Source organism: Struthio camelus, chromosome Z (assembly GCF_040807025.1).
Source record: "Struthio camelus isolate bStrCam1 chromosome Z, bStrCam1.hap1, whole genome shotgun sequence".
Lineage (NCBI taxonomy): Eukaryota > Metazoa > Chordata > Aves > Struthioniformes > Struthionidae > Struthio > Struthio camelus.
Genome location: NC_090982.1, coordinates 76,051,834 through 76,077,523, shown reverse-complemented (window position 1 = coordinate 76,077,523; position 25,690 = coordinate 76,051,834). Strand labels below are relative to the sequence as shown.

Below are 25,690 nucleotides of genomic sequence, written 5' to 3'. Positions count from 1 at the left end.
ACTGCTGGCTCCATTTCCTACCCGGCTCCCGCCTACGCAAGTGAGACTTTCCAGGCTCCCGCCTCTTCCTAGAGTTTGCTCCAGTGCCTCATCCAGCAGTACTATCTTCTGTCCCTAAATACCAGGTCCATAGGACCTATCCTGCTGTTGAAGATCTGAATTTGCTACCCAAGGACAAGGATAAACATACTTTGAATTAATTATTTTGTCTTCATCCAGAATTAAATCCAGTTCTGCCTACATCACCGATTAACCTCAACCAACTCTGCTCTTTATGGTCATGTTGCAGGACAACAACTGCTCCTGCTCTCCTCTACATAAATAATCATTCTTCAGTTGAGCAAGGAAACTGAATACATTACTTGTTCTGGGCACTGAAGGATGGACAAAAGAGGAATCGGTGTTCTTGCACACAGAAGTTTCTATCCCAATATTCAGAAACAACGGACAGAATTGACTGTGCAAGAAACAGTACACATAACCCCAAAACGACTGCAAATTATATTTGGCATTAAACTCAGATTGTAAGGTCCAGTCTAAAAGCAATGAAGAATCTTTCTTTGCAGGAGAAGATTTTGACTAGAGTAAAGGAACATCGAAAGAAATCTTCACTATGCTGGCAGTGGCTTATAACAATATTGCTGTGACAAAGGTGCATGACAAACATTTGAAACAAGCAATGAGAATAACAATTGCCACTTGTAAAAAGCAACAAAAAATAGCCATTTTTATATATGTGATTGTAATTAGGTTTGTATAGCTAAATTGCTGGAAAACAAGGGCGGCTAACACAAGAGAAATCTGTTACAGAAGGACTTTTGCCACAAATTGGCCTCCAAATTGGACTGACACTCTAAAATACCCGCTTCCTATAGCATTTTATCATTAAATTTGACATCTCGTTACTTTCTGCGACACAACTACCATTCACCAGTTGCAAGAGCGGTAACATTTATGAAGAAAAAGTAAAGGTGAAATGCACCCCAGTGCAAAGGGACTGCAGAACGTCTATGCACCATTTAAAATGAATTTTGAAAGCTTAAATGTGGTTATGTGATGCCTTGGCCTTGCCTGGACTTTCTACATGGGCATGTATTTCATGTACAAATCTTTTCTGTGACAAAGGGCTCAGTAACATAATGGGGGTTTTGTAACTATAACCTTTTCTGCAGAGTCTTTTGTGCATGAATCTATGCTCTAGTCCAATGGCAACAACACTGTCCACAAAAAAACAACATGTTTAGAAAGAGTTTCAGAGATCTTCCTTTCTCTTTATTAAATCTACATTATTTCAATTGGAATTTTGTATTTTTTTTTTTCCTTCTGAGTATTGAAAAATAGCCCAGTGAAAAAAAGCCCCAATTCTGGATAGCCTGAAGACAAAACATAACAAGATTCAAAAAGTTTCACCAAAGTCCTTCCAGGTGTTCATCCTACATCTTACAGTACCAAAAAAGAACTGAAATCCAATTCCTCAGGTTACACTTACCGTCTTGGACACTCTTACTTCTCTTGACCGGCCTGCGTACGTAACTGGGACAAAAAAAGACCCTAGCAACAGTAGGCATTCTCCCCACCACATTTTTCTTCACTTTCTGCAAAGTGAAATTTGTAAGTTGCAAGACAAATTCTCACTTGTTTATTAAAATTAGGATATGCCTCTAGAGGCAGAGGTTAAGAAGATACACATGCAAATATGTACAGTTTCGCCTTAGGATCTTCATAAAACACGGACAGCGAGCTCTGCTTCAGCTCTAGGGGCAAGGTTTAATGAGCATGACCCCCTCACAGGAAGAATGGAATTTAGAGCAGATGCATTTCCATAAATAACTTAGCCAGGAAATTAGTAAATTAGAGCTGAATGGTCAACTGGGAATTATGTATGCTTTCAGTGCAGTGAATGAATAATTATTTTAAATATGAAGTATTTACAGCTCCCTATTCTTTGAAGCCACTGAGCTTACTGCTCACGCACAGCTCTGAATGAGATTACCTTGCTCCAATTTCCTGTTTTCCAGCTCGCGCAAGGGCGGAGATAACATCTTCTTGCAGGATCAGGCTTCTTGGTGTGCTGGCAGTCAGATGCATCCCTGCTGCTACACTCCACATGTCTCCAGAACGCCCCCAGCCCACAGGTGGTAGAACACTGCACAGCGGGAGACGAAAGCCCGGTAGCAAATCTTAGTCAGTCTTTCCGGAAACAAGTTAGGCGCCTAAACATAAATATCTAGAGCCTTTTTAGATGTCCTAGGCTATCCAAGATGCTTGCGCAGACTCTCCGAAGAAGATTTCACATTTACCCTTGATCGTCTTAGTTAAGATTATGAAGGAGAATTTTTGTTGCTTAGTTAGGAAAATACCAGTTCTGATTTACACCACGCACTGCTCTTCATTGGCAAACTTCTATTTATTGAGACATTCTAAGTCTGTATCAGCTGCCCTGTTGCTTCCTTTGGTGATCTTTGATGCTTTAATTTTCATTTGTTAGGGCAAAATGTCAGTGCATCTAACCTTCATCACTTTTCCTCCTCCATTCCTAATACTGCTAATGACATAATCAGTGAAAGGAGTGCATGATATTGAAAACCTCAAATACACTGTGCGAGACTCTAGGCAAAATTGGGCAGAAAAAGAAATTTTAAAAAAGATGAATTCAGAGCACAGCTAAGTGCTTCCAAGAGTTGGGAAGCTTTTAACGTCTAACGTGAGAGGAGATTGATTATCTCGGTGCAGTTCCCAGAAGTGCACACTGTTCACCAAAAATGTCATTGTCATTATATTCTGAAGCAGGAAGATGTGAAGAGTAGCAGTGGCTGGAGACTCCCTTTTCAAGGGGACAGTGTACTATTTGCAAAGTGTGAAATCCAACACATTCCAAGCAGCCTGCAGCTGGCATGAGAAACAGCATAAGTAATCGAGGATTAAACCAGCGAAATAATGGAGAGTAATTGCTACTGTGCGGTTTGGACTCCCTATGCAAAGAGGGAGAGTTAATCAGGGAGAGTTAAGCCAAGTGTCCTCGGAAAGATAAGGAAAGTTAAGTTGAAGCTCGGGCAGGAAAAGAAACCACTGAAGACAGCGGGCATGACACCAGATTCAAGCAGAGAAGTGGAAAAATTGTAAAGGGTCACAATAAAGAATTTGTGAAAAATTGCAACTTGTGAACAGCTGGAATCTGCAAGGACCGCTGCAGCATGCCATCTCCAGGTTTCCAAGGCTCCTGGGACATCTGGCCAAGAGGAGAGAAAGATCTTGTTAATGGGGAGGGTGTATCACAGTTCAGTTCCGCAGAGTCACAGATCTATCCAGGACAACTTGCCTGCAAGAGAGGATGGATTGTCTTTGTCTGGGTTGCTGACAATTCAAAGACTTCCACCAGCTCTGTTCTATCAGACCAAGACCCTACTGAAGGGTTGCTGATGCTCAGCTCAGTTTTTGAGCAAAGCCACTTCCTCCTTATTCACAAGGACAGCACTGATACTGCCAGGGACGATGCCGAGCAGACCAGACAAGAAAATAAGGCTGTGTGAGTATGAGAGCGCTAGGACACAGCAGGAGTCTTTCAGAAAATTGCTGCTTGTGGGTACAGCCAGGAGATAAATGTATGATGCTGTAAATAAATATTGGTAGAAAGTTTTGGCTTCCTTGACCATGGTTTCGTGTTCTGCAAAGGAAGACCACTGGAGGACATATACTTGCTCTGAGTTTCAGGAAGAGCCAAGAGTCTGGTTTGTTGCTTTTCCCTTTTGTCATTCAGGAACCAAAACTTCCTCATGTCTCAGCAGATGTCTGTTACAGACCAAGGAGGCGGAGGAGACTTTTCATAAGCAGCAACAGGAGTACAGAATGAACAGATCCAGTAGTAATGGGGTTATCTTCGGTACTCAGAAAGCTCTTAGAAAAGGAAAATGACAGCCCAGAACGTCCTGGGAATGTGACAGGAAAGAAGTTAGAAATAACAGAGAGAGGCACTGGTGTCAACGTGAAAGCTAAAAATAAGTCAGGTTGAAGCGATCACAGAACAATATAGCTGTTTAAAGAAAAAAAAAATGTGAGCACCAGAAAAGCGATAATACCTGGTTTTCAAACCCTCAGGAGTGAAGATTAGCTCTCTTGGGAAGATATGTTTTCCTTTTTCTACACTAGTAAGTTGAGCTGTGCCCCAAAATGTTCTCAGACACTGGAACATGATGGTCTATATAATTAAACCATTCCATTGGCAAATTGCATGCTTTTGCCCTATGTTAAATAGTGTTCTCCCTTTGGGGGATAAGTGTCAACAGTGGTATCAGGGCATGTGACAGCATTTCAAACAAATAGATTTTTACAATTGGAAGGACATTAAATAAAACTTTCTAAAATTTAAAAAGGCTCTTGCTGACTATATTCTCTTATTATCATTGTTAGGAGGAGATGGCTGCCCCCAGTCAGCTCTGACCCCAGAGTAATTACCATCCCTGAACGCAGCAAGACGGCTACACAGAAACCTACTTGTCAAAAAGCATGATTCCTGGGGATCAAAAAAGAAGAATCAATAGCAATATACAAAATGCTGCAACCATATTTCAGAGGCCATAGAAAATTTGGCAATCTGTACTGCTCCTGCACAGAAAGCAGAAGTTATCCAAGCATTATGATCATTCAGTAACGGTCAGGGAACGGAGATATCCGGTCAGGGAAGCACGCTTCTCCACCTGCTCTGTTTAGCATGCGGCGTCTTGCAAGGTAACAGTTATGTTCAACAAAGCCATTCTTTTCAAAGCCTCTGTTGTGTGACAAGCTGGGAAATTGGGACAAATCATCACTTTTCAGACCAGGTATCTTCCAAACGCTGCTTGTTCACTCTTTAGCACATTTCAAAAGAGTTTCTAAATTCCCTGTGAGCTGTAACTTGTTTCATGCAATCTCTTGCCATTTTTATGAATCACAGAAGACTCAAACAAGACAGGGCTTTCATAAGAAATAAGAGAATACCGCAGGATAGTAACACCTCTTTTGATTCACTTTCATTAATGTGAGAGATAAAAATGTTCATTTTGGCACAACCATTAGTGCAGATAAGATAACTGCTCACTCTCAAATAGCAAGAAAGTAATCTTAACGCTGTAACTATCAGCTGCTGTATCCAAAGATATTGTCATAGCCACAGCCATTGGCCTGACAATTTTTACTTCTATTCCAGCCAGGTAAAATGCTTTTGGTTTACTACTACTATCCAGTTCCAGTACCTGATCCCCTAAAACCCTCCAGTGGCACAAAACTCTCATCTCTCTCTCTTTCTCTTACGATATCTCTCCACAGACATATTGGACAAATTAAGTTCGCCAAGTGCACCAGTTAAACTTTGGACTAATATCCTTGTCTTGACTTTATAGATTCAAACTGGTTTTACCAGGTTGGATGCTGCTCTGAGACAGGAGCAATTTGCTTAATGGTGGATACAAACGTTCGTGGTAGTATGAGGTAGAAAAGCACCACAAAAATCTGTTAATAGCCAAATGAAAAATACGTTTAAGTAACCAAAGTATTACTGCGCTTTATCCAGTTAAAAATAACTTACCTCACTCCAGTTCCCTACTATCCAGTAGGCCTTAGCATGCAAATTGTTGGATGTTATTAGGTGGCCGTTTTCTGTGACATTTGGCAGAACCCCCTCAGATGTTGCAGCCTGGTTCCTGGGAGCACGCTCGAGAGGTGGAGATTGCGTGCTGTTAGTTACATCATCAGGTCGCTTTATTTCTGCTCTATTGTCAATCTGGTCTCTCAGTGGATTACCAAACACTGTGGGCATTACTGTAACAGATGATTCTTGGGTGATTACTTCCACGACAGGCACATCAACTTGCAGACTGAAAGAGTTTGCTGTTGTTGGAAATGCCAGTCCTCGTGGTGTTTCGCTAACAGGAAGGAGCGTAGAAGTTTCTTGGTGATGAGGGGCTGGGGAGAGCCGAGAAGTCACACCGTCACGCTCAAGGACATGAGACCTGGTATTTAGCATCATGCTCCTGGTTCTGATTTCAAGACCAAGTTCGGTGCTGTAAAGGAGCTCAGTCGGTTTCTCACTGCTTCCTACTGACACATCGATGTCATCAGATTCTTCAGTTAAGTAATCATAGCTGGGAGTTACTTCCGGACTTTTGGTAAATGAGGATACACGACTGTCCTCACTTTTTGTTGCTTCACTCTTTACAGTGAAAATTGGCTCACTCTCAGAAACACTCTCAGCACGCCTTGTATGTTCAGTACTTGAGCTATTAGGAAAAGGCCACGAAGCAGTATTTTGTTGTGAACTAGTTTCAGTAAAAGCACCAGAATAATTGTAAACATTACTTGATCCAGCAGAATTGTTATGTAATGTTTTGTTGGCTGCTCCTTCTTCTTCTAAAACATTACCCACACCAGAGGATGTAGGCAAAAAGGGAGTTACGTTTTCAGACTTGGGTATTTTTGTAGTTGTACGGAACCTCGGGCTTGGTATGGGTATAGGTATTCTGCTAGGAGAAGCCCGTTTGGGATTAACGGCTGTTTTTCTGATTACGATCTTTCCTCTTCTGGGTGCCAGCGGTGGTGTCAGAAACCTTCCAGCAGAAGGACATTGCTGCAGACCACACAGGGCCTTAGAGTTTGGTTTCTTGGAACTATCACATGGCTCATCATTATTTTTGGCACAAGTGACATTACGAGTCCTTATTCCACCACCACAAGTAACTGTGCACTGCAAGAGAAACAAAATTAATACATCTCCCCTCTTCGTTCTGCCCTGCATATTAATAAGTATCAAATGGTATCTGTTTACAGATACAATAACAAAAGCATCCTTATAAACCATCAATAACAAAACTTTTCCTGAGGACTAGGCCTTTATTTTTTTTGTCGTTTTCTGCTAGCATGGAGCTTTTAGACGAGTAAATGTCTCATTGAATATACAGCACTGATAAAAGACTGCACGAGAAAGACAAAACATGGAAGAATATGCTAGAATTTGATTTCTGCAATGACACAATCCCAGAAGTTGTTCAGCCAGTACCTCTCCCATTAGAGTAATAAAAAACAGACTAAAAAGCTGCCATCAAAAACATATCTGACTGGCTCTGTTCTAGCTGCTCACGATGCCCCAAACCTGCTGAGATGCTTTGTGCAGCTCACAGATTCTTACTAAATTTGGCTATAAATGGCTATACTACTGCATCCTCGTTATCTGCCTAATTCAGTACGTTCATTTCACAAGATACAGGATGATTTTCTAAGGGCCAGGTAAGTTCAGAGCAGAGGGAAGTTTGCCTGTAAAAAATCTTTCACCTTCACCAGCAAAGACTGTTCTGCAGACACAAGTCTATTGACAACACTGTCATTTGTGCAGGAGAAGTAGTCTACCTTATGCTCCTTCCCCAATTTCTGCGGAAATTTCTGGTGGAAATTTATTTTTGCCAGCAATACGCAAATATAACTCATCAACACACAAGCACTTGCTCTACTTAGTATCAGCATGCCACTTCTGTATAATTATTCTGCTGGCCACGAACTCACGGGCTACTTTTTCACAGGCAGTTAAAACATGCTGGCTTCCCAATTTACAAAACAATGAACATTCAGTGATGATGGCTTGTGAGCAGCATAAGCTGAATTAAAACTGTCACAAAATTCAATTAGCTCGTTATCAAACTGGCTAAGCCCATTAGTGAATAATCGAGTGCAGAAATTCTGAGAGAGAAGAGAGAAGAGGCATGAAAAAGGAAAGTTTTGTAAGTTTTGAAAAACTCAGTAAACTTCATTTCCACTCAGGATGGCACCTGAAAATGGAAATGAAGATGGACTTTGTTGTGCATTTGCTGTCATGATTATTAGAATTACATTTTTCTTCTCTCAAGATATATAACAAAACTACCTGTTTGTGAGCTGAACCGTGAGCAAGCCCTACTTTGGCAAAATCATAATAAAATAGTTTTAAAATTGCACATCACGTGAGACCTCTTTCTCTCCCCTAAAAGAACAAATATTTTAGCGCATCTTTAGATTTCATGGAGAAGTGGGCTGTTTAAAGTGTGGGGAACCTGAACTCTCTTTGGCCTCAATGGAAAGCAAAGTTGTGAAGCATCTGCTGATATCAGGCCCATAATCTAAAGAAAGCTAAGTAGTATGAGGTCCTGCCACATCAAAGCACATCAGATGAGTACTCCCTATTAGCACTACCATACACAGCAGAATATGTTGCACTCTATTTAAACACATTTAGTATACTGCAGTCACCATTTTGATGGCCTTACATTCTGCGGTTTATCAGCTGCCAGGGAAATAACTGCATAATATTTATTTAACACTTTCAGGAGGCACAGATATCCCAATGCTTGTTAGGGGTTCAGACCAATACTAGAAGTAAAGAGCTTGCACGCTACTGTAAAACCAGCAGAGATATGAATGAAAAAGAGATATGAATGTAAAAAATGTGAATGTAAAAATGTTTCTTTGCATGCCTATATACACAATACACAGCCTCTCCCATCCAGTTGACAGCAGTAATAATGTCCGAGAATTGCATGGAAGTTTTGAGCGTGCAAACAGGCTCTCTTCTACAGTACAAAAAGCCCAGCAACCCAAACTTAGAAACTCAGGAACTTTTAACAATCAACACATGTTGAGGTATTTAACATGCAGTGTGTTTTTTTTCCCTCTGCACAAAGGGCTCAGGAACACACGTTAAAGAAAAAAGAGAATGGGGGAAAAAATGCAGGTCATCGGTCCTTTTGATTGACTATAATGGACCATTCTGAAAAAAATACTTAATTCTACAGCTGACCTGAATTTACCTCTGTCCAGTTGCTCACTGTCCAGTCAGAAGGGCACAAGACATCCCTATTGCATGAAAGATGGGTCTTCGGCTTAAGCAGATGCTGGCATTCTGTGACAGCCAACGCCTGCTCATCAGATCCCACCGTTTGGATGCAAAGTACGGTTCGCTTCTTCTGTCCTGTTGGGCCACATGTAGTTGAGCATTTTTGCCATTCTCCTGCCCACCATCTGAAACCCACAGGGGGAAGAAATATTAGCGGAAAATAATTCATCACAAACACATTAAAGAAAGGGTCAGACAACCCAACCCAGAACTTTATTACTGGTGCTTTTTTCTTGTAGTATAGTACTTAAAGTTCTGGGTTCAGACACCTGCTCCGTGCTCAGGTACTGGCCAGGCACTGATTTCCAAACAGCAGTAGGCGCTGAGGATTATGTTTCGAGAATAAATAAGAACCCACTGAGTGACAGTCTTTCAAACCTAAATTTGATGAACAGCTAGGAAGCTTAGTAATCAATTTACTCTATCCTATTGTTTATCTGCTTATTGTTTCCCGAGTACAGAAAGAGCTAACAAATGAGAATCACAAGATGGTCTGTAATCAGAGCATGGAAGCAGAAAATCATTTCACACGTGTCCGTACAACTTATACAGCACAAGTGCTCCAACTGGCAGAATCCCATGTTACCTCCATAACGGGAAGGAACCAGGCGAATAACCCCCAGAAGACCAGCCTACAAGCAGAGCTATGCTCTGTTTGCACCCAGGCAGGATCTCTGCACAGCAGCCTTATTTTCTTTGGACCTAGCTAGGTGGTCAGTACTAGGCTGGGTGTTTTCGTAACACTTTTTCTCCGTGAAGTCCCTTATGTGTCTCTCTGTTGATTAAAAATAGCCCTCTGCAGCATACTATGCACTGGTTCACTGAACTGAAGATAGCTTTACTCCAGTGCAGTATCTTCCAAGGTAGTACAGCTTACCAGCATGACCTGTCCCCTTTATATTCAGTTTACCTTAGCCTTTCCCCAGCCTCATCCACCTGTTTCTTGTCATACTGAATAGAGGGGACCAAATGCCTGCGTGCCTGTTGTCTGTGATGAGAAAGGAGGGCAAAGATTTCTGAGTTTCTACTGTTTGAGACAAACTGACATGAACTGCGAACTGTGCCACTCGCCTAAAGATGTATCTCTGTATTTTTGAGCCAAAAAAACCTTCCCGTTTACAGTGTCCCCAGCAAAAACACAGCCCCAAGTTGCTGAAGGAGAATTCTGGCTCAGTTGTGAACTCTAAGCCACAAAAGCTCCTAGACAATATTACTTGTCCCTTGGTTTTAAGGCAGATCATGACAGAGCCTTATGTTGGAAAAAAAAGGAGGGATAAATTCAGAAAACGCCTTTCTAGACAGAAAAACACAAGAATTTGTTTCTGGCTTATAACAAACACTATTCTATCCCGATTTTCCTTTATAGGCCAATGACCCTAGAGCAAGGTAATCGTATTCTGATAAATACATGAAAATTCAGTGTAAGGTTTTATTCCTGTTTCTGGCACACATCCTACTCTGTCACAATCTCCTGCTTGGCCCCACCACCTTACTGCAGTTCTGGCTTCTTCAATTTGCTCACTGTTCCTCTGCCCCAAATAATTTAATCTTAAATTGCAAATGAGCTGTCACTGATGTGCAGGACACTAATTTCTATTCATAATTATTAAAAAGAAAGGCTTCGGAGCTATCAAGCTATGCACACAGCTCACCTGTGCAACCCCCTGGTCTCCCCCTGAGGTACACACCTTCCCTCATTCGCTTTAGATATGTATATTTATAACATTTCTTTTTAAATTACCCTATAAGCCCTTTGGGGCACAGGCTGTTTGCTACGCACTGTAGAAGGCTAGCACATTGCCACCCCAACCCTGCATCAGGCCTCTGGATAGTGCTGTAATAAAAGAACAACTATTTCTCTCCTGCCTCTCTTTGGATGGTCTCTTGCTCTTTCACGCTTCTGCAAAACTAACACGTGGTTGAAAAGCCAGCTCGCCCCTGTGGAAACTGGCAATAAAGAAGCAACAAATAAATTCTGGCAACCTGAAACAAGCCATTTCAGGGTTGTTTTCATATCTTGCATCTGCTTTCCAATTCTCTTTACTGTCTCTAGTACCTTGTAAATTGCTGACACTTCGTCACAAAAGTAACTTCAAGAATGTGAATTGCTCTATTAATTTTAATGGCACCAGACCACATATTTCAAGTCACAGACACGGTAGGCTGACACCCTCTCTGCCACCATTTTTGAATTACTCGGAGCAAGGGTTCAGGAGTTTGCAGGTTTAAGTTCTGAATTGTTAGCACTAAATCATCTGAGTTTACTGAACGACTTACCTTGACCAGCTGAAACGGTGCATGATTAATAAGTTATTGCATGCAGAACATTTTTAAAATGTCTTGAAGGAAAGTTAAGTACTCCAAAGTTAGGAAATTCTTGAATTAAGATTTTTTTTTTTGGTCCGGTCCATTATGAAGGCCCCAAAGAAGGTCCTAGACTGCACAGAAAGGAGCAACACCTGAGGGACTGCTTTGCAAAACACTATTTATCTACGAGCTTCTGTAGAGGCATGACTCCCACTGTGGTGGCATGGCTGGAACTGGAGGGGACTGCTGAGCAGACACCCAGCTGCGACACAGCAGTCTGAGATCCAAACATGCAACTGCAGAGTTGACGTGGCCTAGCATTTGGACCTCCCAGGTGTCTGGCAAAGAGGGGGGGCACTGTCAGACAGACTTAGCTTTGTGCAGGTTACAAACAGGGCTTTCATCAGATCACACACAGAGGTGCTTAGCAAAGAAAGGGATTTGGGGAAAACTAGTAGGTAGCTGTGCCGATTGTGATGAGAGACTGTGACGATTTGGCAGAAATTGAACCCGATGGGAGTCCAGTAGGGCAGGGAGCCACAAAGTGACAGTGCATGGGGTAGCACGAAATGAGGTGCACTGAACACTGGTAGCAGAGCAGGTGTCTGAGTACCCAGGATAAAACACTGTCAGGGAGCTGGGTTTATATTTGCTGGGACTCATGAAGAGATGCCTCCCAAGCAATTTAGCACTAAGTGCTAAAGAACGAGAGACTCCCTGGAACTGGGCATTGGAGCTACAGCTGTAGCACACAGCTCCTCTGAGCCTCCAAGATGTGAGGCTTACAAAACGATGAAAGGCAAACATCAGCTCTCTGAAACCTCGGACGAGGACCTGTTTTGGAAAAAGCAGTCAACACCAGACTCCTCTGTCGTCATGGCATGGATGGACTCCTCAGAATCCTTCCTGGAGCTCTGTGAGGGTTTGCACCCAGTTTTGGTATTTTAGACAACATCTGCTCAGAGCAGAACACAAGGAATCTCTTCAGGAGAACTGCTTGTTCCCACCTCCGGTTTCCCATGGCATTTACAACTAAAGCAATCGTTCTTGAATATTTCTTAATATTTAAATAGTTATTAAATATTAATGCATCACTATGTCCCTGTGAAGCTACAGGACTGTCTTATCTCCACAGACAGGCATGGCATGGAGAGACTGTGGTAACAAATAAACAAAAAAAGTGCCCGACTTGTGTAAATAATTTGCTTGAGCACTGGTCTTCCTAAGCCTATCGAACTGGAGAGCAGTCTGTAGGGTGAAAGCATCACTTCAGTTGATTCCAGCAGGACTATAGAGTAACAGCAGATAAATTTGGAAATGGCAGATCTCAAGTACTTTTAAAATAATCTATTTATGGTTTTTCTGTTCAAGTGGAGAGTCAGGTTGAAAAGGCTCCAAGCAATCTTCTTTTGAGGGGAGAGTAAGAGTTCTATTCACAACAGTACAAGCAGTTAAAATTCATCTCTCTGTCTTCAAACAGTATTTGTTGATTTTTATTATGAACACCTATGGAGCTAAATACCTGCTCACCAAAGAAACATATAATTAGAAACAGCATTCCATAACTAGAGTCTGATTGCTAGAGTCTGACTGCACTCCTGCATAGCAACATTATTCTAGCTTCATATAAGCAGTAGTATCACATTCTAACTTTCAACTGCGTTAAGGTAAACAGTCCAGCCACTGTTAGTTTGTTCTAAGCCAAGATGTGGCACACGTGTATTCACAGAATCACAGAACGGTTGAGGATGGAAGGACCTCTGGAGATCACCTAGTCCTCTAGTCTCCTGCTCAAACAGGGTCATCTAGAGCACGTTGCCCAGGATTGTGTCCAGGTGGCTTTTGAATATCTTCACGGAGACTCCGCAACCTCTCTTGGCAACCCGTTCCAGCGCTCACCAACCCTCACAGTTTTTCCTCATGTATTGCAACATTAAAAACGTTTCATTTGTCTTGCTCCAGATTCTTTTAGTAGAAAGTGTGGGAAAAATAAACTTCGTCCAAATCAGCTAACAAACAAGACTGTTAAGACTTGGTACTTCTCAGGACCCTACTCGTTAACCCCTTTATAATTAACTCCTTGAAATGGATTAGCAAGATAAGATCTGGTTTGTGTGTTATAATCATTTTAGTAATGTTATTTTTGGCCTATAGCTACTGTCCGATATGTTATCTCATTTTGACTTAGTACTCACTCCAGTAGCTAGACTACTAGACTTCTGTGGTAGTTTGTTTTCCATCAATGGGATCTAGCAGATCATATGAGGTTTATGCAAGAGATCATTCTTGTTCTTTTAAATAGCATGTTCCCACATAGCAACTAGTTCACTGTTGGGAAGCATGAGGCCACCCAGCAATTCCAGGCCTGTTGCTAAAGCAGCACTGACTCAAGGTCCCGACCAGTGCTGTGTTTGATGGCACCGTCCTCACCTCTAGCACCGAGCTTAGTCACCTCTCTCTGAGCTTCACATGAATTCTCAGCTATGCCAGACTATTCAGACACTCATACCTTTCTCTAACAGTCAGATCTTCTCTAGAACCAACAAACCACCAAATCTCACCATCCGTACGCTTTAAGCACCTTCTTGCTTTTCAGACAGAGATGTGCAATTGTCTGTCTGGTTAATATTCAAGTATCACTTCCTCCAGACTCAAGATCGGTGCATCCCTCTGAGTAAGAAGCCCAACAAAGCGGGCAGGAGACCCGCATGGATGAGCAAGGAACTCCTGACAAAACTCCAGCAGAAGAAGGAAGTCTACAGAATGTGGAAAAGGGGACAGGGCACTTGGGAGGAATACAGGGATATTGTCAGGGTATGCAGGGATGCGACAAGGAAGGCTAAGGCCCATTTGGAATTAAATCTGGCCAGAGATGTCAAGGCCAACAAGAAGGGCTTCTTCAAATACATCAATAGCAAAAGGAAGACTAGGGAAAACGTGGGCCCGCTGCTGAATGGGGTGGGTGCCCTAGTGACGAAGGATACAGAGAAGGCAGAGTTGCTGAACGCCTTCTTTGCTGCTTCTTAACAGTCTTTACTGCTAAGGCCAGTCCTCAGGAATTCCAGACCCTGGAGATAAGATAGAAAGCCTGGAGAAAGGAAGACTCTCCCTTGGTGAAGGAGGATTGGGTTAGAGATCATTTGTCCAAACTTGACATCCACAAATCCATGGGCCCTGATGGGACGCACTCACGAGTGCTGAGGGAGCTGGCGGATGTTATTGCTAGGCCACTCTCCATCATCTTTGAAAGGACATGGAGAACAGGAGAGGTGTCTGAGGACTGGAAGAAAGTCAATACCACTCCAGTCTTCAAAGAGGGCAAGAAGGAGGACTCGGGAAACTACAGGCCTGTCAGCCCCACCTCCATCCCTGGAAAGGTGATGGAACAGCTGCACATGGGTCCTGCACCTGGGAAAGAATAACCCCATGCAGCAGGACAGGCTGAGGGTTAACCTGCTGGAAAGCAGCACTGCAGAGAAGGATCTGGGAGTCCTGGTGGACAACAAGGTGACCATGAGGCAGCAGTGTGCCCTTGTGGCCAAGAAGGCCAATGGTCTCCTGGGGTGCATTAGGCAGAGTGTTGCCAGCAGGTGGAGGGAGGTGATCCTGCCCCTCTACTACTCAGCCCTGGGGAGGCCTCACCTGGAGTACTGGGTTCAATTCTGGGCTCCCCAGGACAAGAGAGACATGGCACTCCTGGAGAGAGTCCAGCGGAGGGCTACAAAAGATGATTAAAGGACTGGAGCATCTCTCCTATGAGGAAAGGCTGAGAGAGCTGGGCCTGTTCAGCCTGGAGAAGAGAAGACTGAGAGGGGATCTCATCAACGTGTACAAGTATCTGACGGGAGGGTGTCAAGAGGATGGGGCCAGCCTCTTCTCCGTGGTGCCCAGTGACAGGACAAGAGGCAACAGGCAGAAACTAAAACACAGGAAGTTCCATCTGAACATGAGGGAAAATTTCTTTCCTGTGCGGGGGTGACAGAGCACTGGCACAGGTTGCGCAGAGAGGTAGTGGAGTCTCCTTCCCTGGAGATATTCAAAACCCACCTGGATGCGATCCTGGGTAATGCGCTCTAGATGACCCTGCTTGAGCAGGGGGGTTGGACTAGATGATCTCCAGAGGTCCCTTCCAATCTCAACCATTCTGTGATTCTGTGTGGATTAGAGACGACACATGCCACAAAAAAAGTAGATATCAACTAAATCCCATGCTAAGATAACAGCCTGAAAGAGAGACCAAATCTACAAAATGAAGAGCAGGGGAAGGGCTGCGTGGGAATCCACTCTTCATCATCTCTTCCGAAAGAAGAACTAAGGGCCACCAACTGAAGCTAGTGAAAGCAAGGTTCAAAATAAATGAAATGAGATGTTTTTTCACCTATTAGGCAATAAGCCTGTGGAACTTCTTGCGTAGGAATTTGTACATGAAAGAAGTCTTACATCGCTGCAGGGGGAAGCTGGACAAGTATGGAAAGAGCCATTGGCGGCTGCTGATTAGACAAGCCATAAAAGGCTCTGGAAATGCCTTGAGCTGAAAACAGTTGGAACTTGTAAGAGTATTAGAAAGAGGCATGATTTATGTTTGCCTTGTCCTTATTCTTCCTAGGCATGCATTTATGGCCCTGTTGGAAGCAGAATACTGGTTTAGGTAGACTCTACCTTGATCAAACTCCATGGTCAGTGTTCTTTCAATAATAAGAAGAAAATAAATACACAACTTCACTCCTGAAGTATATAATTATGTGTTCTCTGTATTCCATTTTGTCAATATTTTGCTACTCTCATTTACCTCAGAAGGATAACTAGTCCTTTCCTCTGCAATGAAAAATGATCTTGAGAAAGATCTATGTTATAAATATTGCTATTGCTATAAATACAAAGCACTCCCATGCGCGTGGATATCTTCAGCTCTTAAAAAGTCAACTAGTTAGTAAGTTTGATTTACTCTCTGTTGATTTCCTGGGAATCTATACAGAATTATGAAAAGCTGATGGTTTATTCCTTTAACAGCTATTTATATATGCTGCAACAGCAAAGACATAACTCCCAAAGGAGGTATCATATACTGTTGTGAACACACTTGGAAAGAATTAAAACCAACAGCTGTGCAGTATTCCTTACATTAAAACTTCATGAAATTCACTGCTGGCAAATGTAACAAGATATACTTAAATAAAATAATTATAATGAGTAAGATTTGATTCCAAACTAACTAGAATTACTAAGGGAAGACCAGTGTACCCCTGTGTTACACAGCATGTCAGAACAGCATGACAAAAGGTTCCCAAAGAAAATGAAAGACAAAAGTAAGACGTTCCAGTATCTAACGCGTGAAATAAAAAAACAATACTGTACTGTAGCAACAAATACAGGGGCTGTCATGTCACTTCGCCTGCACCTCTGATCCCCTCCAACAAATCACTGCCTGTCTTACAAGCCCACGAGCTCCTCTCAGCTGGAATGCTTGCAGTGGTTAGACTTCCTTACCTTACTCCCTAAAATAGTAGAACAGAAAAAAAAAAAAGTGATGAACAGGAATTAAAATAATGTTATGGAAAAAAAGAACAGGGAAAGAAGAAAGCTGCACTTCATGGAAGGGAACAAACACTAAAGGACATGATAAAAAGATGTCAAATAATAAGAGTTATGAAAAAGGTGTAATAATTAGTTATAAAGATTCCACCCATCCTCTCTTACAAAAAGACAGAGGCGTATCCAAAAATAGAAATAAAATGAAAAACAGCATGAAAAGTTTAAGAAAGACCTCTCAGTAAATAAGCTTTTGGAACACAAAGTAATATCGTATCACTTATGCTAAGAGGGGAATAGGATTTTTTCAATGATTATGAACTTTGTATGGCTTGCATGCACATCTGCAGCTAATCGTGACAGGACAGAGTATCTATACAAATGAGACATGACAACAACCTCTGCTGTTCACAGCACAGACCATTCAGTAACTCATATCGGAAACTTCTTAGGGCAGCTCGCTCCTTCTTTGTCCATTACTGGGTTTCTGACACCTTCCTCTGAAATATTTGGGAGTCGTCACTGTAGCTGGCCACAGACTGCACGCTGGTCTGGTATCAGAACCAACATGCTCTTTCAAATAAGGCCTGTTACCTGGGCGGACAGTCCTTTTCATAGCAGTTCTTTTGTCGTCCATTTGGCTGTGTTGCTGGGTCGCAGAAAGAGTTTTTGATTGCTCCACTTCCCTTCCGCATGCAGTGGGAAACCTGGCGCTGCACCCCTGGAAGAGAGACAAAAAAGCAAAGAGTCTCCCTCAGAGGTAGCGGACGAACCGCAGAAACCCTCCAGCGTGGGGAGCGCACATAGATTCTGCTCCACATCCGAGAACGCAATAACAGCTGTGGGACAAAAAGATGCACCGATATGATAATACATAAATTGCAGCACGCACGCAGGGCAAACACAGATGCACATACTTCATCAGGAGCAAAAGTCAGCTCTGCTGAACGCCTGAGCTAAGACAGGCGTGAGTATCCTTTAATCAAGCTGAAACGGATGCTTCTTGGGTTACTCAGGGATAAGAGGCAACACAGAGCAGCATGAGGCTATTCACAGCAAGGATGTTTTTGTTGATCTTCATGTTGTACTTATAGGAAGATCAATTAAGCAGAAAAAGAAAAAAAAGGAGCGTTTCACTAAAAAGCTAACTCTGTGACCGTTAATGCTGCACTGCACTTTTAAAAAGTGTTGGTCCAGAACTTCACCGGAAATGACGCTATAACACGAGGAAGAAAATTTTCTGTTTTCTATATGACTGATACGTAGCACTGATTATTTGAGACAAACGACACTAATGCAGAGAGACAAAGACACATCCCAGACATACAGTTTGGGTTATTTACTAACAGTTCCACCCTCAAAAACTCCCACTCATCAAACAGAAAGAAACGTGAACCAGAATACTGCATCACTCGAACGAGTATCAGAAGAAAGCCAGTCTCCAGGGGCCTGCCTTCCCCAGGCAGTTTTGCAATAATTTGAGGTAGGTTCTCTGCTGCAAATCTAGTGTAAAAAGCATCGCAGTATTACAGTTTACAAGGTTGTAGCTGATACAACTGCAGTGCTGGCATTAAACTCAAACAAATCCCAAGGACTCTAAAAAGACAGAAGAATCCTTGTTTATTAACTCCCATTAAATCAACTGTGCTGTTAACTCACAGCAATTAATATGCAGAGTTTAGGTCACCGTATCTCTGTGACTTTTATCCTTCTCCAGGGAAGAAATGGCCCCAATAGCAACTACTAGTATGGTGTCAGGGATAAGCGCTATCATATTTTGCCGCATGTTTAGGAATGAAGCTTTTCTTTTAATGACTAGAATGGGAAACTACCTGAAAAACAAGAGTAGCAATCCCCAGATAATAGTACTTGGGAAAGACGAAAACTCTCCTCTGTATGACATACACGTATGTTTCTCTATATGACAATATGCCCATATATAGCAATTAAAACATATTTCCTAAAATTTCGTGCTCTTGTACTTGGAACCGTGATGCCTCTCTTGGCTCCCCTGCACAGTCATGCAAAGAACTCCACAGTCTGGCTTGAAACGTGTCATTTGTACGGATATAAAGAACAAGCCCATGAGCACAAGACATGCTGATTAAGAGACCAAAGATGGTAAATGGAGGAAGTCATTTATTAAATAAAAATTGAAAAATAAAATATATCCAGCAGCCTTCTATATAAGTAATCCAGGCGGCAGTTAGAAATCAAAGCCAAGTCACAGTTCTTTAGCCAGAAGGTAGTATACAGAACTGTAATTTCTTAGTGAGAAACACTTTTAGGAAAAGTGCAGCTAACGTCAAAGAAAACAAAATAAGCAGTCTAATAACACTTTTTTTCTCTTTTTGTTGTCATGCCCGTCGTTAAATTAAACATTATCTACCACAAGGTAACAGAGCTAAACTTATAATGTACCATTAAGCAAAAGACTTGTTTTGGTAATGTACTTAAAGATGGATTTTTTTCTGCTAACCAGGAAGCATACAGCACTTTGTGCTGAAATTTTTCTTCAGAAAATACATATATATTTATATACATACACACACACACACATATATATATTCACACACACACGTATGTTTAATTTAGGAATATGTAATTGGGGTGGGGTAATTTACTCCGTTCTTCTAAAATTATTATTTTAATCTTTTAAAGTTAAGACCATACAATGCCCTTTGATCAAACCACTGAAAATACATTCTTACAGTGTCTTCCCTGATAGGAAGGCTTTAAAATTGTTACTTATGTAACCATTACTACTACAATATTCTAGAGTTCCCTCTCAACTTGGTTTGTCACAATCTGGAAAGCAGATTTTCTTTCCTTCTGGAAAGCAGTTAAAGAAAGTAATAATTATCAAAAAAACACTTATAAAACCCAAGCATTAGAAAGAAAAAAGTCCTATTTCATGTCATTTGTCCCCTGGCTGTAACACAGATACTCTACTGCTCTGCATAACTTGCACATACATGTCTCAACGAACAAGGTTCCCATCTCATCTCCAGGTCTTTTCTCTTGTCCAGTCAAACTCAGTAACCAACTCAGACCACAAACAACATCAGGATCCAATCCAATAAATCACAGAAGGCTGCAGTTTCCTGCCCCCCCACGCAGACTTCCTTCCACACACAACATTTTTCTTTTCTTTAAAAAAAACATTCCTACAAAGGATAGTTTTAAAATCTTTGCTTATGCAAAAAAAGCCTTCAGGCCTTTTCTCATTAGCATGTTGGCTTACCGCTAGCATTAAGTTAATCTCATTGATCTGTTATGTTAAAAAGTTGCCCCGTTAATGTTTTTGGTGTGTGTTACCAAAGGCAAACTTCCAAAAACTAACCAAACTTCTAAAAAAGTCCTGGTTTTGGATCTCTTCCAAGTTGTCATTCTACTTGTCTGGTTTAACATGCTGCATGGAACTATGATACAAGTAAAAGTGTTCGCAAGCCATTGTGTTGAGGGTGGAAAGATGTACAAACACTCCAGATTGATTTAAATCATCTATTGATTGAGAAATGCACAAAAGGCACTGTGGCTTATTAAGGTGATACAGAAATGAAGATTATTTTTGGTAGTTAACATGTTGGAAAGACTAAGTAGAGAAAAAAAAGCAGGTTGTAAATTAAGTGTTCCTGGGAAGAGGATTAGTGCAAACAATACTAGCAACAAATTATAAAGAAAAGAAAACCAGTTTTTCATTTTGGTTCATCGAAGTTTTTAATTTCGCAGCAAACGTTACAGAAATGTATTTGCCTTAAACCATTAAAATAACGTATTTGGACTTAAAAAAAAAAAAAAAAGTTATTATAACCACCTGATCTGCTTTCCCACAGAACGCAGATTAAAAAACCTCACCTCTTTGAGAAACAGAATGCTGCCAGGATAATTGAAAGCAAAGATGAAACTTGCCAGTAACGAAGACAAACAGTAATAGAAAAAAAGAAGTGAGGAATTACCCCTTCCACATGTAACACTGCAGGGTGTCCAGTCTCCATACTGCCAAAAATACTCTGGCTCTCCAATCTCATTCTCATGATTTTCTTCTTTACGTACAGTATATTCATACATTATCCCAGGATTAGTCTCTTGAAAAAGCAGCTGGAAAAAAGTATGGTTTTTTTAATTACTTATAATAATTTCCTAGTCCAAAGCTCTTAAAGCGTGAAAGCAGAAGAATTAGCAACCTCTAAGGCAGCTCTCCCATTCTGGAGCCTGCTACCAGTTCAGGAATGAAGACTGGCAAACCTTTCGTTTGTGCGCTGGCAGTGGCGCAAATGCCTCTCTCTCTAAGGCACAGTTGTTTGCCAAGCAATTCTGCAAGCGCAGCTGGGAAGAAGTGGGTCAGCATAATTGGTATCCTACTGACTGTAAGAAAAGATAATGCAAAGTCCATACAAGACTGCCAGAAGTGCCCTTGATTAAGGGCTATTGCCTATCCTCACTGCAAATGTGATTTCCCTACCCACATGAAATAGCTGCTATAAAATATCCAGCAGGTCAGCAAATAAAAGACTTTATTCAGATACTGCTTCAGTATTATTTTTTCAGTGTGTCTGTCATTCAGAAGGAAAACTCTAATTGAGGAGAGCCACTCAAGAAATTTATCACTGGCCAACGCGAGAGAGGAAAGGAGAACATCTTCAAGGGATAAAACAGTGAAGCAATGAACTTCTACTGTTCCTTCTATTTCCTTTACCTTTTTCCTGACAGTGAAGGAGAAGCACACCCTTCTCTCCAGACATTCAAGGTGCAAGAGCGGCCTCCTCCTTCACACCTTTAATTATGATTTTATGTGCTCACTGGCTACCCAGGGACACAAACCAGGAAAAATTCATTCAGGGAACAAAAGGGCAATTTAAAAACATTTTTGCAAAATTTACAGAAGCTAGTTACATTTAAGTTAAAACTGATAAAGCAACGTTAAAAAAAAAAGGGGACGAGTAATGTTACTCGGTAGATGTTAAGTGGATCCATTTCACTTACCATAAGCTATCTGCTGTATTTCATGCTCAGCATAAGCTGACGCTATTACCACCCTTCCCTAGCTGCCACTGCTGGTTGACATCGGCTCCTTCTGCGTGATAAAGGGTTACTTTTCACCTGGGTGCGGTGCACATCACAGCCACGCGTGCTGGTCTAGGCTGGCACATGGGACAGGGAAGCTTGGGCAAAGGACTGACCAACCAGAGGCATAAACTCACTACTCCATGGGACTGCAGTCGATTATACTAGTTTTTAATAATCATGAAACCATGACACCTAACAGTGATTTTGAGGTAGGGTGAACTGCCCTCTCAAGCAAGAGATCTCCTTCTCCCAAAAATATATCAACTGATTTTTGCGAGACTGCTAATAGCATGGCTTATAACAAAATACATGTATTTTTCCAGCCTCATTCGCATTCTGCTACCACCTAAACTCAGCAAGTTCTGCTAGTGGTCTCCTATTTACCTGTATCCATACTGATTCATTGGTGGGTCCAGGAGCAGTCAGATTTTCCAGATCACCTGTTCTGTCATACTGGAATACCGTTCCTGCCACTTTGTATTCACCATTCCACTGGATGATAAAACCTCCATTCAGGTAATATTTTTCTGGGTCTTCACTCCGCACAGCAAGGAAGTTTCCTGCTTCTGCCACTTCGGTGACTCTGATACCCCTTGCGCCTTTTGGAATTAGCCCAATGTCAACGTATCCTATGAGATAATAAAAGTTCATGGAAATGAACAAAAAAAAAAAGTCATTGCAGGTTACTTACTTACTTGTAACTTCATATCCCTTCTCTTAAGTCATTTAACTTCTCCCTGCCTGTTTCCCATCTATAGACTTGCTACTGCAAACTCAAAGCCATTCAAATGCCTCATTTTACTAAGAATAGTTGAACAGATTATATAAACTACTGAGTTTCATACGGAAGTTCAGCAGCTCTTCATTTACAAAGCTGTCTCTAAAAGGAGATGAGATTATTGGTATGTGTGTCAAGAACGAAACCAGAGCATTTATCACAGTTTTGTTTGTGTCACAGACAACGTGACGTGAAGCTCAGTGTTTCTCACCTTACAGGGAACTGCTATTGCTACTGAATGAAAACTGTAAAAACAGGACGTTTACATACAAATTTTACGAGAAATTAAAATAGCTTTCTTGCTATTGCTCCTGGCTGGGCTTTAGATCCATTGGATGGATGACAGCTCTATGAGCAGGAGCTCTGGAGCGCAAGCTGAAGTTCACAGTGGTTTATTTCAAGACTGGCTACTGAGTGTGAACATGGTTCCTTACCATACATGGCTGAGGTTACAAATTAAATCCTAAGAACTACATCCTGTTCACCTTCCTAGTCTAAATCGGCTTATCACCTTTGACTACTCACTCATGTGAGTCAGACAAACCGCGCTGGGCATATTAACTCATCTTCACTATCTTCAGGAGCCTATGAGAAATATCTATAAGCAGTACAGTAATTCACTGCAGTAAACAGCAGTATCTCCGTAGCCTTTTACATCCAAATTTTTCTTGCAGCTCCTTTGTGAAGCGATAAATACTGTTTCCGATGTCATATATTGCTTATGTTACAAAAAAGGATCTACCTCCACCCCTCATAATGAAATTCCATATATTTTTCCTGTGAATAACGTTCAATAGAGAGAGTTTTCTGGATGCCATCTTTTGCAAGCTTCCTACTTTGACCGTGGAGATTCAAACTTTTAAGTCTTTCGTAAGTAAGGGGCATAACAAAATCTGTAATATTACTGAATAACTTCTATTGTAAGAAACCAGAGACAAGGTCCAATGACTCTCCCAAAAATTATACTCTTTCAGTGCAGTGGAGATCTATCAAACACAGTGCGTGATAATGTAAGTAAAGATTTGATTAGAAGGCATGCTCACAAATGGGTCAAATTAAGACAGCATAGAAAATTTCAATAGTGTCTCTTCCCGAGAGCTTGGCTTTGTAACATTGGTGCCCTCTTCCAGTAGTTTTTTGGATGTAATTAGAATAACATTTTGTTCAAATCACAAGTATAGCAACAATGAAATATAATTTTCTTTCTGTTAGAACATAAAAGTCTGTGTCCTCTCAAGTTTTTGCATAATTATTTTTGTCTGAATCACTTCCTGTTGCTCATAAAGCTGATTTTAAATGCATTTCAAATGCCTGGTGGTAAGATTTTTCCATGTGGTCTGTGCATCATATTCCCCCCTTTTTTTTGACTAACTAGATTATCTCCTGGTTTCCCAGAATCTCACACTAATTCCTATATGCTCCTAATCACCAATGAGAATGCAATATGAAGAATAAATGCAAGCAACTCCTGTTTAGTTACAATTCCATTGGGATTGAAGGACTTGCTTCTCTTTTCCCACTGCTGGGAGACAGGAGTAATCCCACAGAGGTGGTTAGCACACTATTGCAGATCAGATGATAATTAGATCCAGCTGTTTCTCCTTATCACATCAGCTCCTACACTACTCTCCAGTTTGCCTTATCTGTGAGCTTCTAGGTGTTACGAAATACAACTTCTCTGAGGCTTGATTTCCCCCTGTATTTCACACGGCTTGATCAGCAGGCTGTAGGTACTACCGCGTGAATACTGGCACGGAAAACAGCACAGGCTCCCAGTGGGATATTGGGTTTGCAAGTCAAGGCATGGTTGCATTCAGCCTTTCCATCAAATACTGCAGGGAATACTGCAGTGTGTGATGGTAATGGGAAAAAACTACAGCCCAGAGACACTCTCTAAAGTGAGGATCCAAGAGAGCTTCCAGATTCTGGGATCCGTATTTGCATCATGGCTATGTCCAGGCTCCATTTCAGGGCTAGTCTCAGGCACAAAGAACACCTCTGCCTGCACTTTGGTTTACATGAAGTGGAAAACGTGGGTAAGTGTACCATGCCGTGCTTTGATTCAGTCCTGATCAGGTTGCTCAGGAGGTTAGGGTTGCAGGATAAACCTCCAGGTTAGCCTGAGTGCAGCCACCGTTCCTCATTTCTCCATCGCTTTACTAAAATTCAGCTTCTCAAAGGAGTGACAGCCACCTAATTTTGCTTTCTGACTTGCAGTAATTATACCTGCACTCCTATGTTCAATCCCTCGTTTCCAGAGCTGTAAATGTGTTGTTGCCCTGCTACCTAAAGCTGAGAAATTCATTTCCCCTTCCATATATAGAAGAGTGATGTAGCACCCTCTCAGTTTCCTGCCCTCCTGACCACCATCCTTCTTATCCTAGTCACTCCTCTTCCACCTTCCAGGCAGTCTCTTTTGTCTGAGCCCCGCAGTCTTGTTCCCCTTTCATGTTATCAACTTACTCCACACCTTGTTCACTTGCCATGGTGTCAAACCACCTGTCCCTTCCACCTCAGTCCCTCTTCTACCCCAGTGCTTCTCCCCACCCAGCAGGACACTTTACTATCCTGCCAGCATAGTTGGCATGCCTTGTGACTGCTCAGCTGCACTCAGATAATACTCCCCTGTAGTCATCACAACAATGCAAATACAAATAGGGATTTCCCTCTCTTTTAAATATTCTACCTTAAAATAAAAGCAGACTTCTTCTACATTAATCACAGGAGAGCCCATGACTTCTTTGCCCAGGCCTACACCCTGCTTTTCACTGTCCCGCCCACATTGCAATCTTGATGGCCATAAGCAGCTGAAGTGACTTAAATGATTTTCAAATGAAGCTCCTGAGAAGGAAGGGCAGACTGGGTACTCGGCTAGCGTTAGTGTCAATAGTTGAGACCATCTGTGCAAATCTGATTTCATTTCCACCATAAAATACTAACAGAATCCATTGCACAGATGAAATATTCTCTCCTACAGCTGTGTTGGGAGCCCCTGGACCATTGCTCCCATTCTGCATCCACAGGAAAGCCAAAGCATTTTTAAGGAAACTCTAGTAACCACACAGATTTTAAAGCTTTTCTTTTTGAACATGAGCAGGTAAAGCCTTAAGTAAAAC

The 25,690-nt window shown here is 41.7% G+C and overlaps 1 protein-coding gene across 1 annotated transcript in view; it reads right to left on the bottom strand.

The window, feature by feature from the left end:
• Positions 1-25,690, bottom strand: part of LOC104147817 (A disintegrin and metalloproteinase with thrombospondin motifs 12) — a 167,444-nt gene that overhangs the window by 10,630 nt on the left and 131,124 nt on the right. The window contains exons 15-20 of the mRNA XM_068928564.1: positions 22,181-22,425; positions 20,686-20,827; positions 17,321-17,447; positions 8,805-9,015; positions 5,561-6,715; positions 1,994-2,146 (exon numbers count right to left, since the gene is read on the bottom strand). Coding sequence (XP_068784665.1) covers positions 1,994-2,146; positions 5,561-6,715; positions 8,805-9,015; positions 17,321-17,447; positions 20,686-20,827; positions 22,181-22,425 — 2,033 coding nt within the window. The remainder of the gene's footprint in view (positions 1-1,993; positions 2,147-5,560; positions 6,716-8,804; positions 9,016-17,320; positions 17,448-20,685; positions 20,828-22,180; positions 22,426-25,690) is intronic.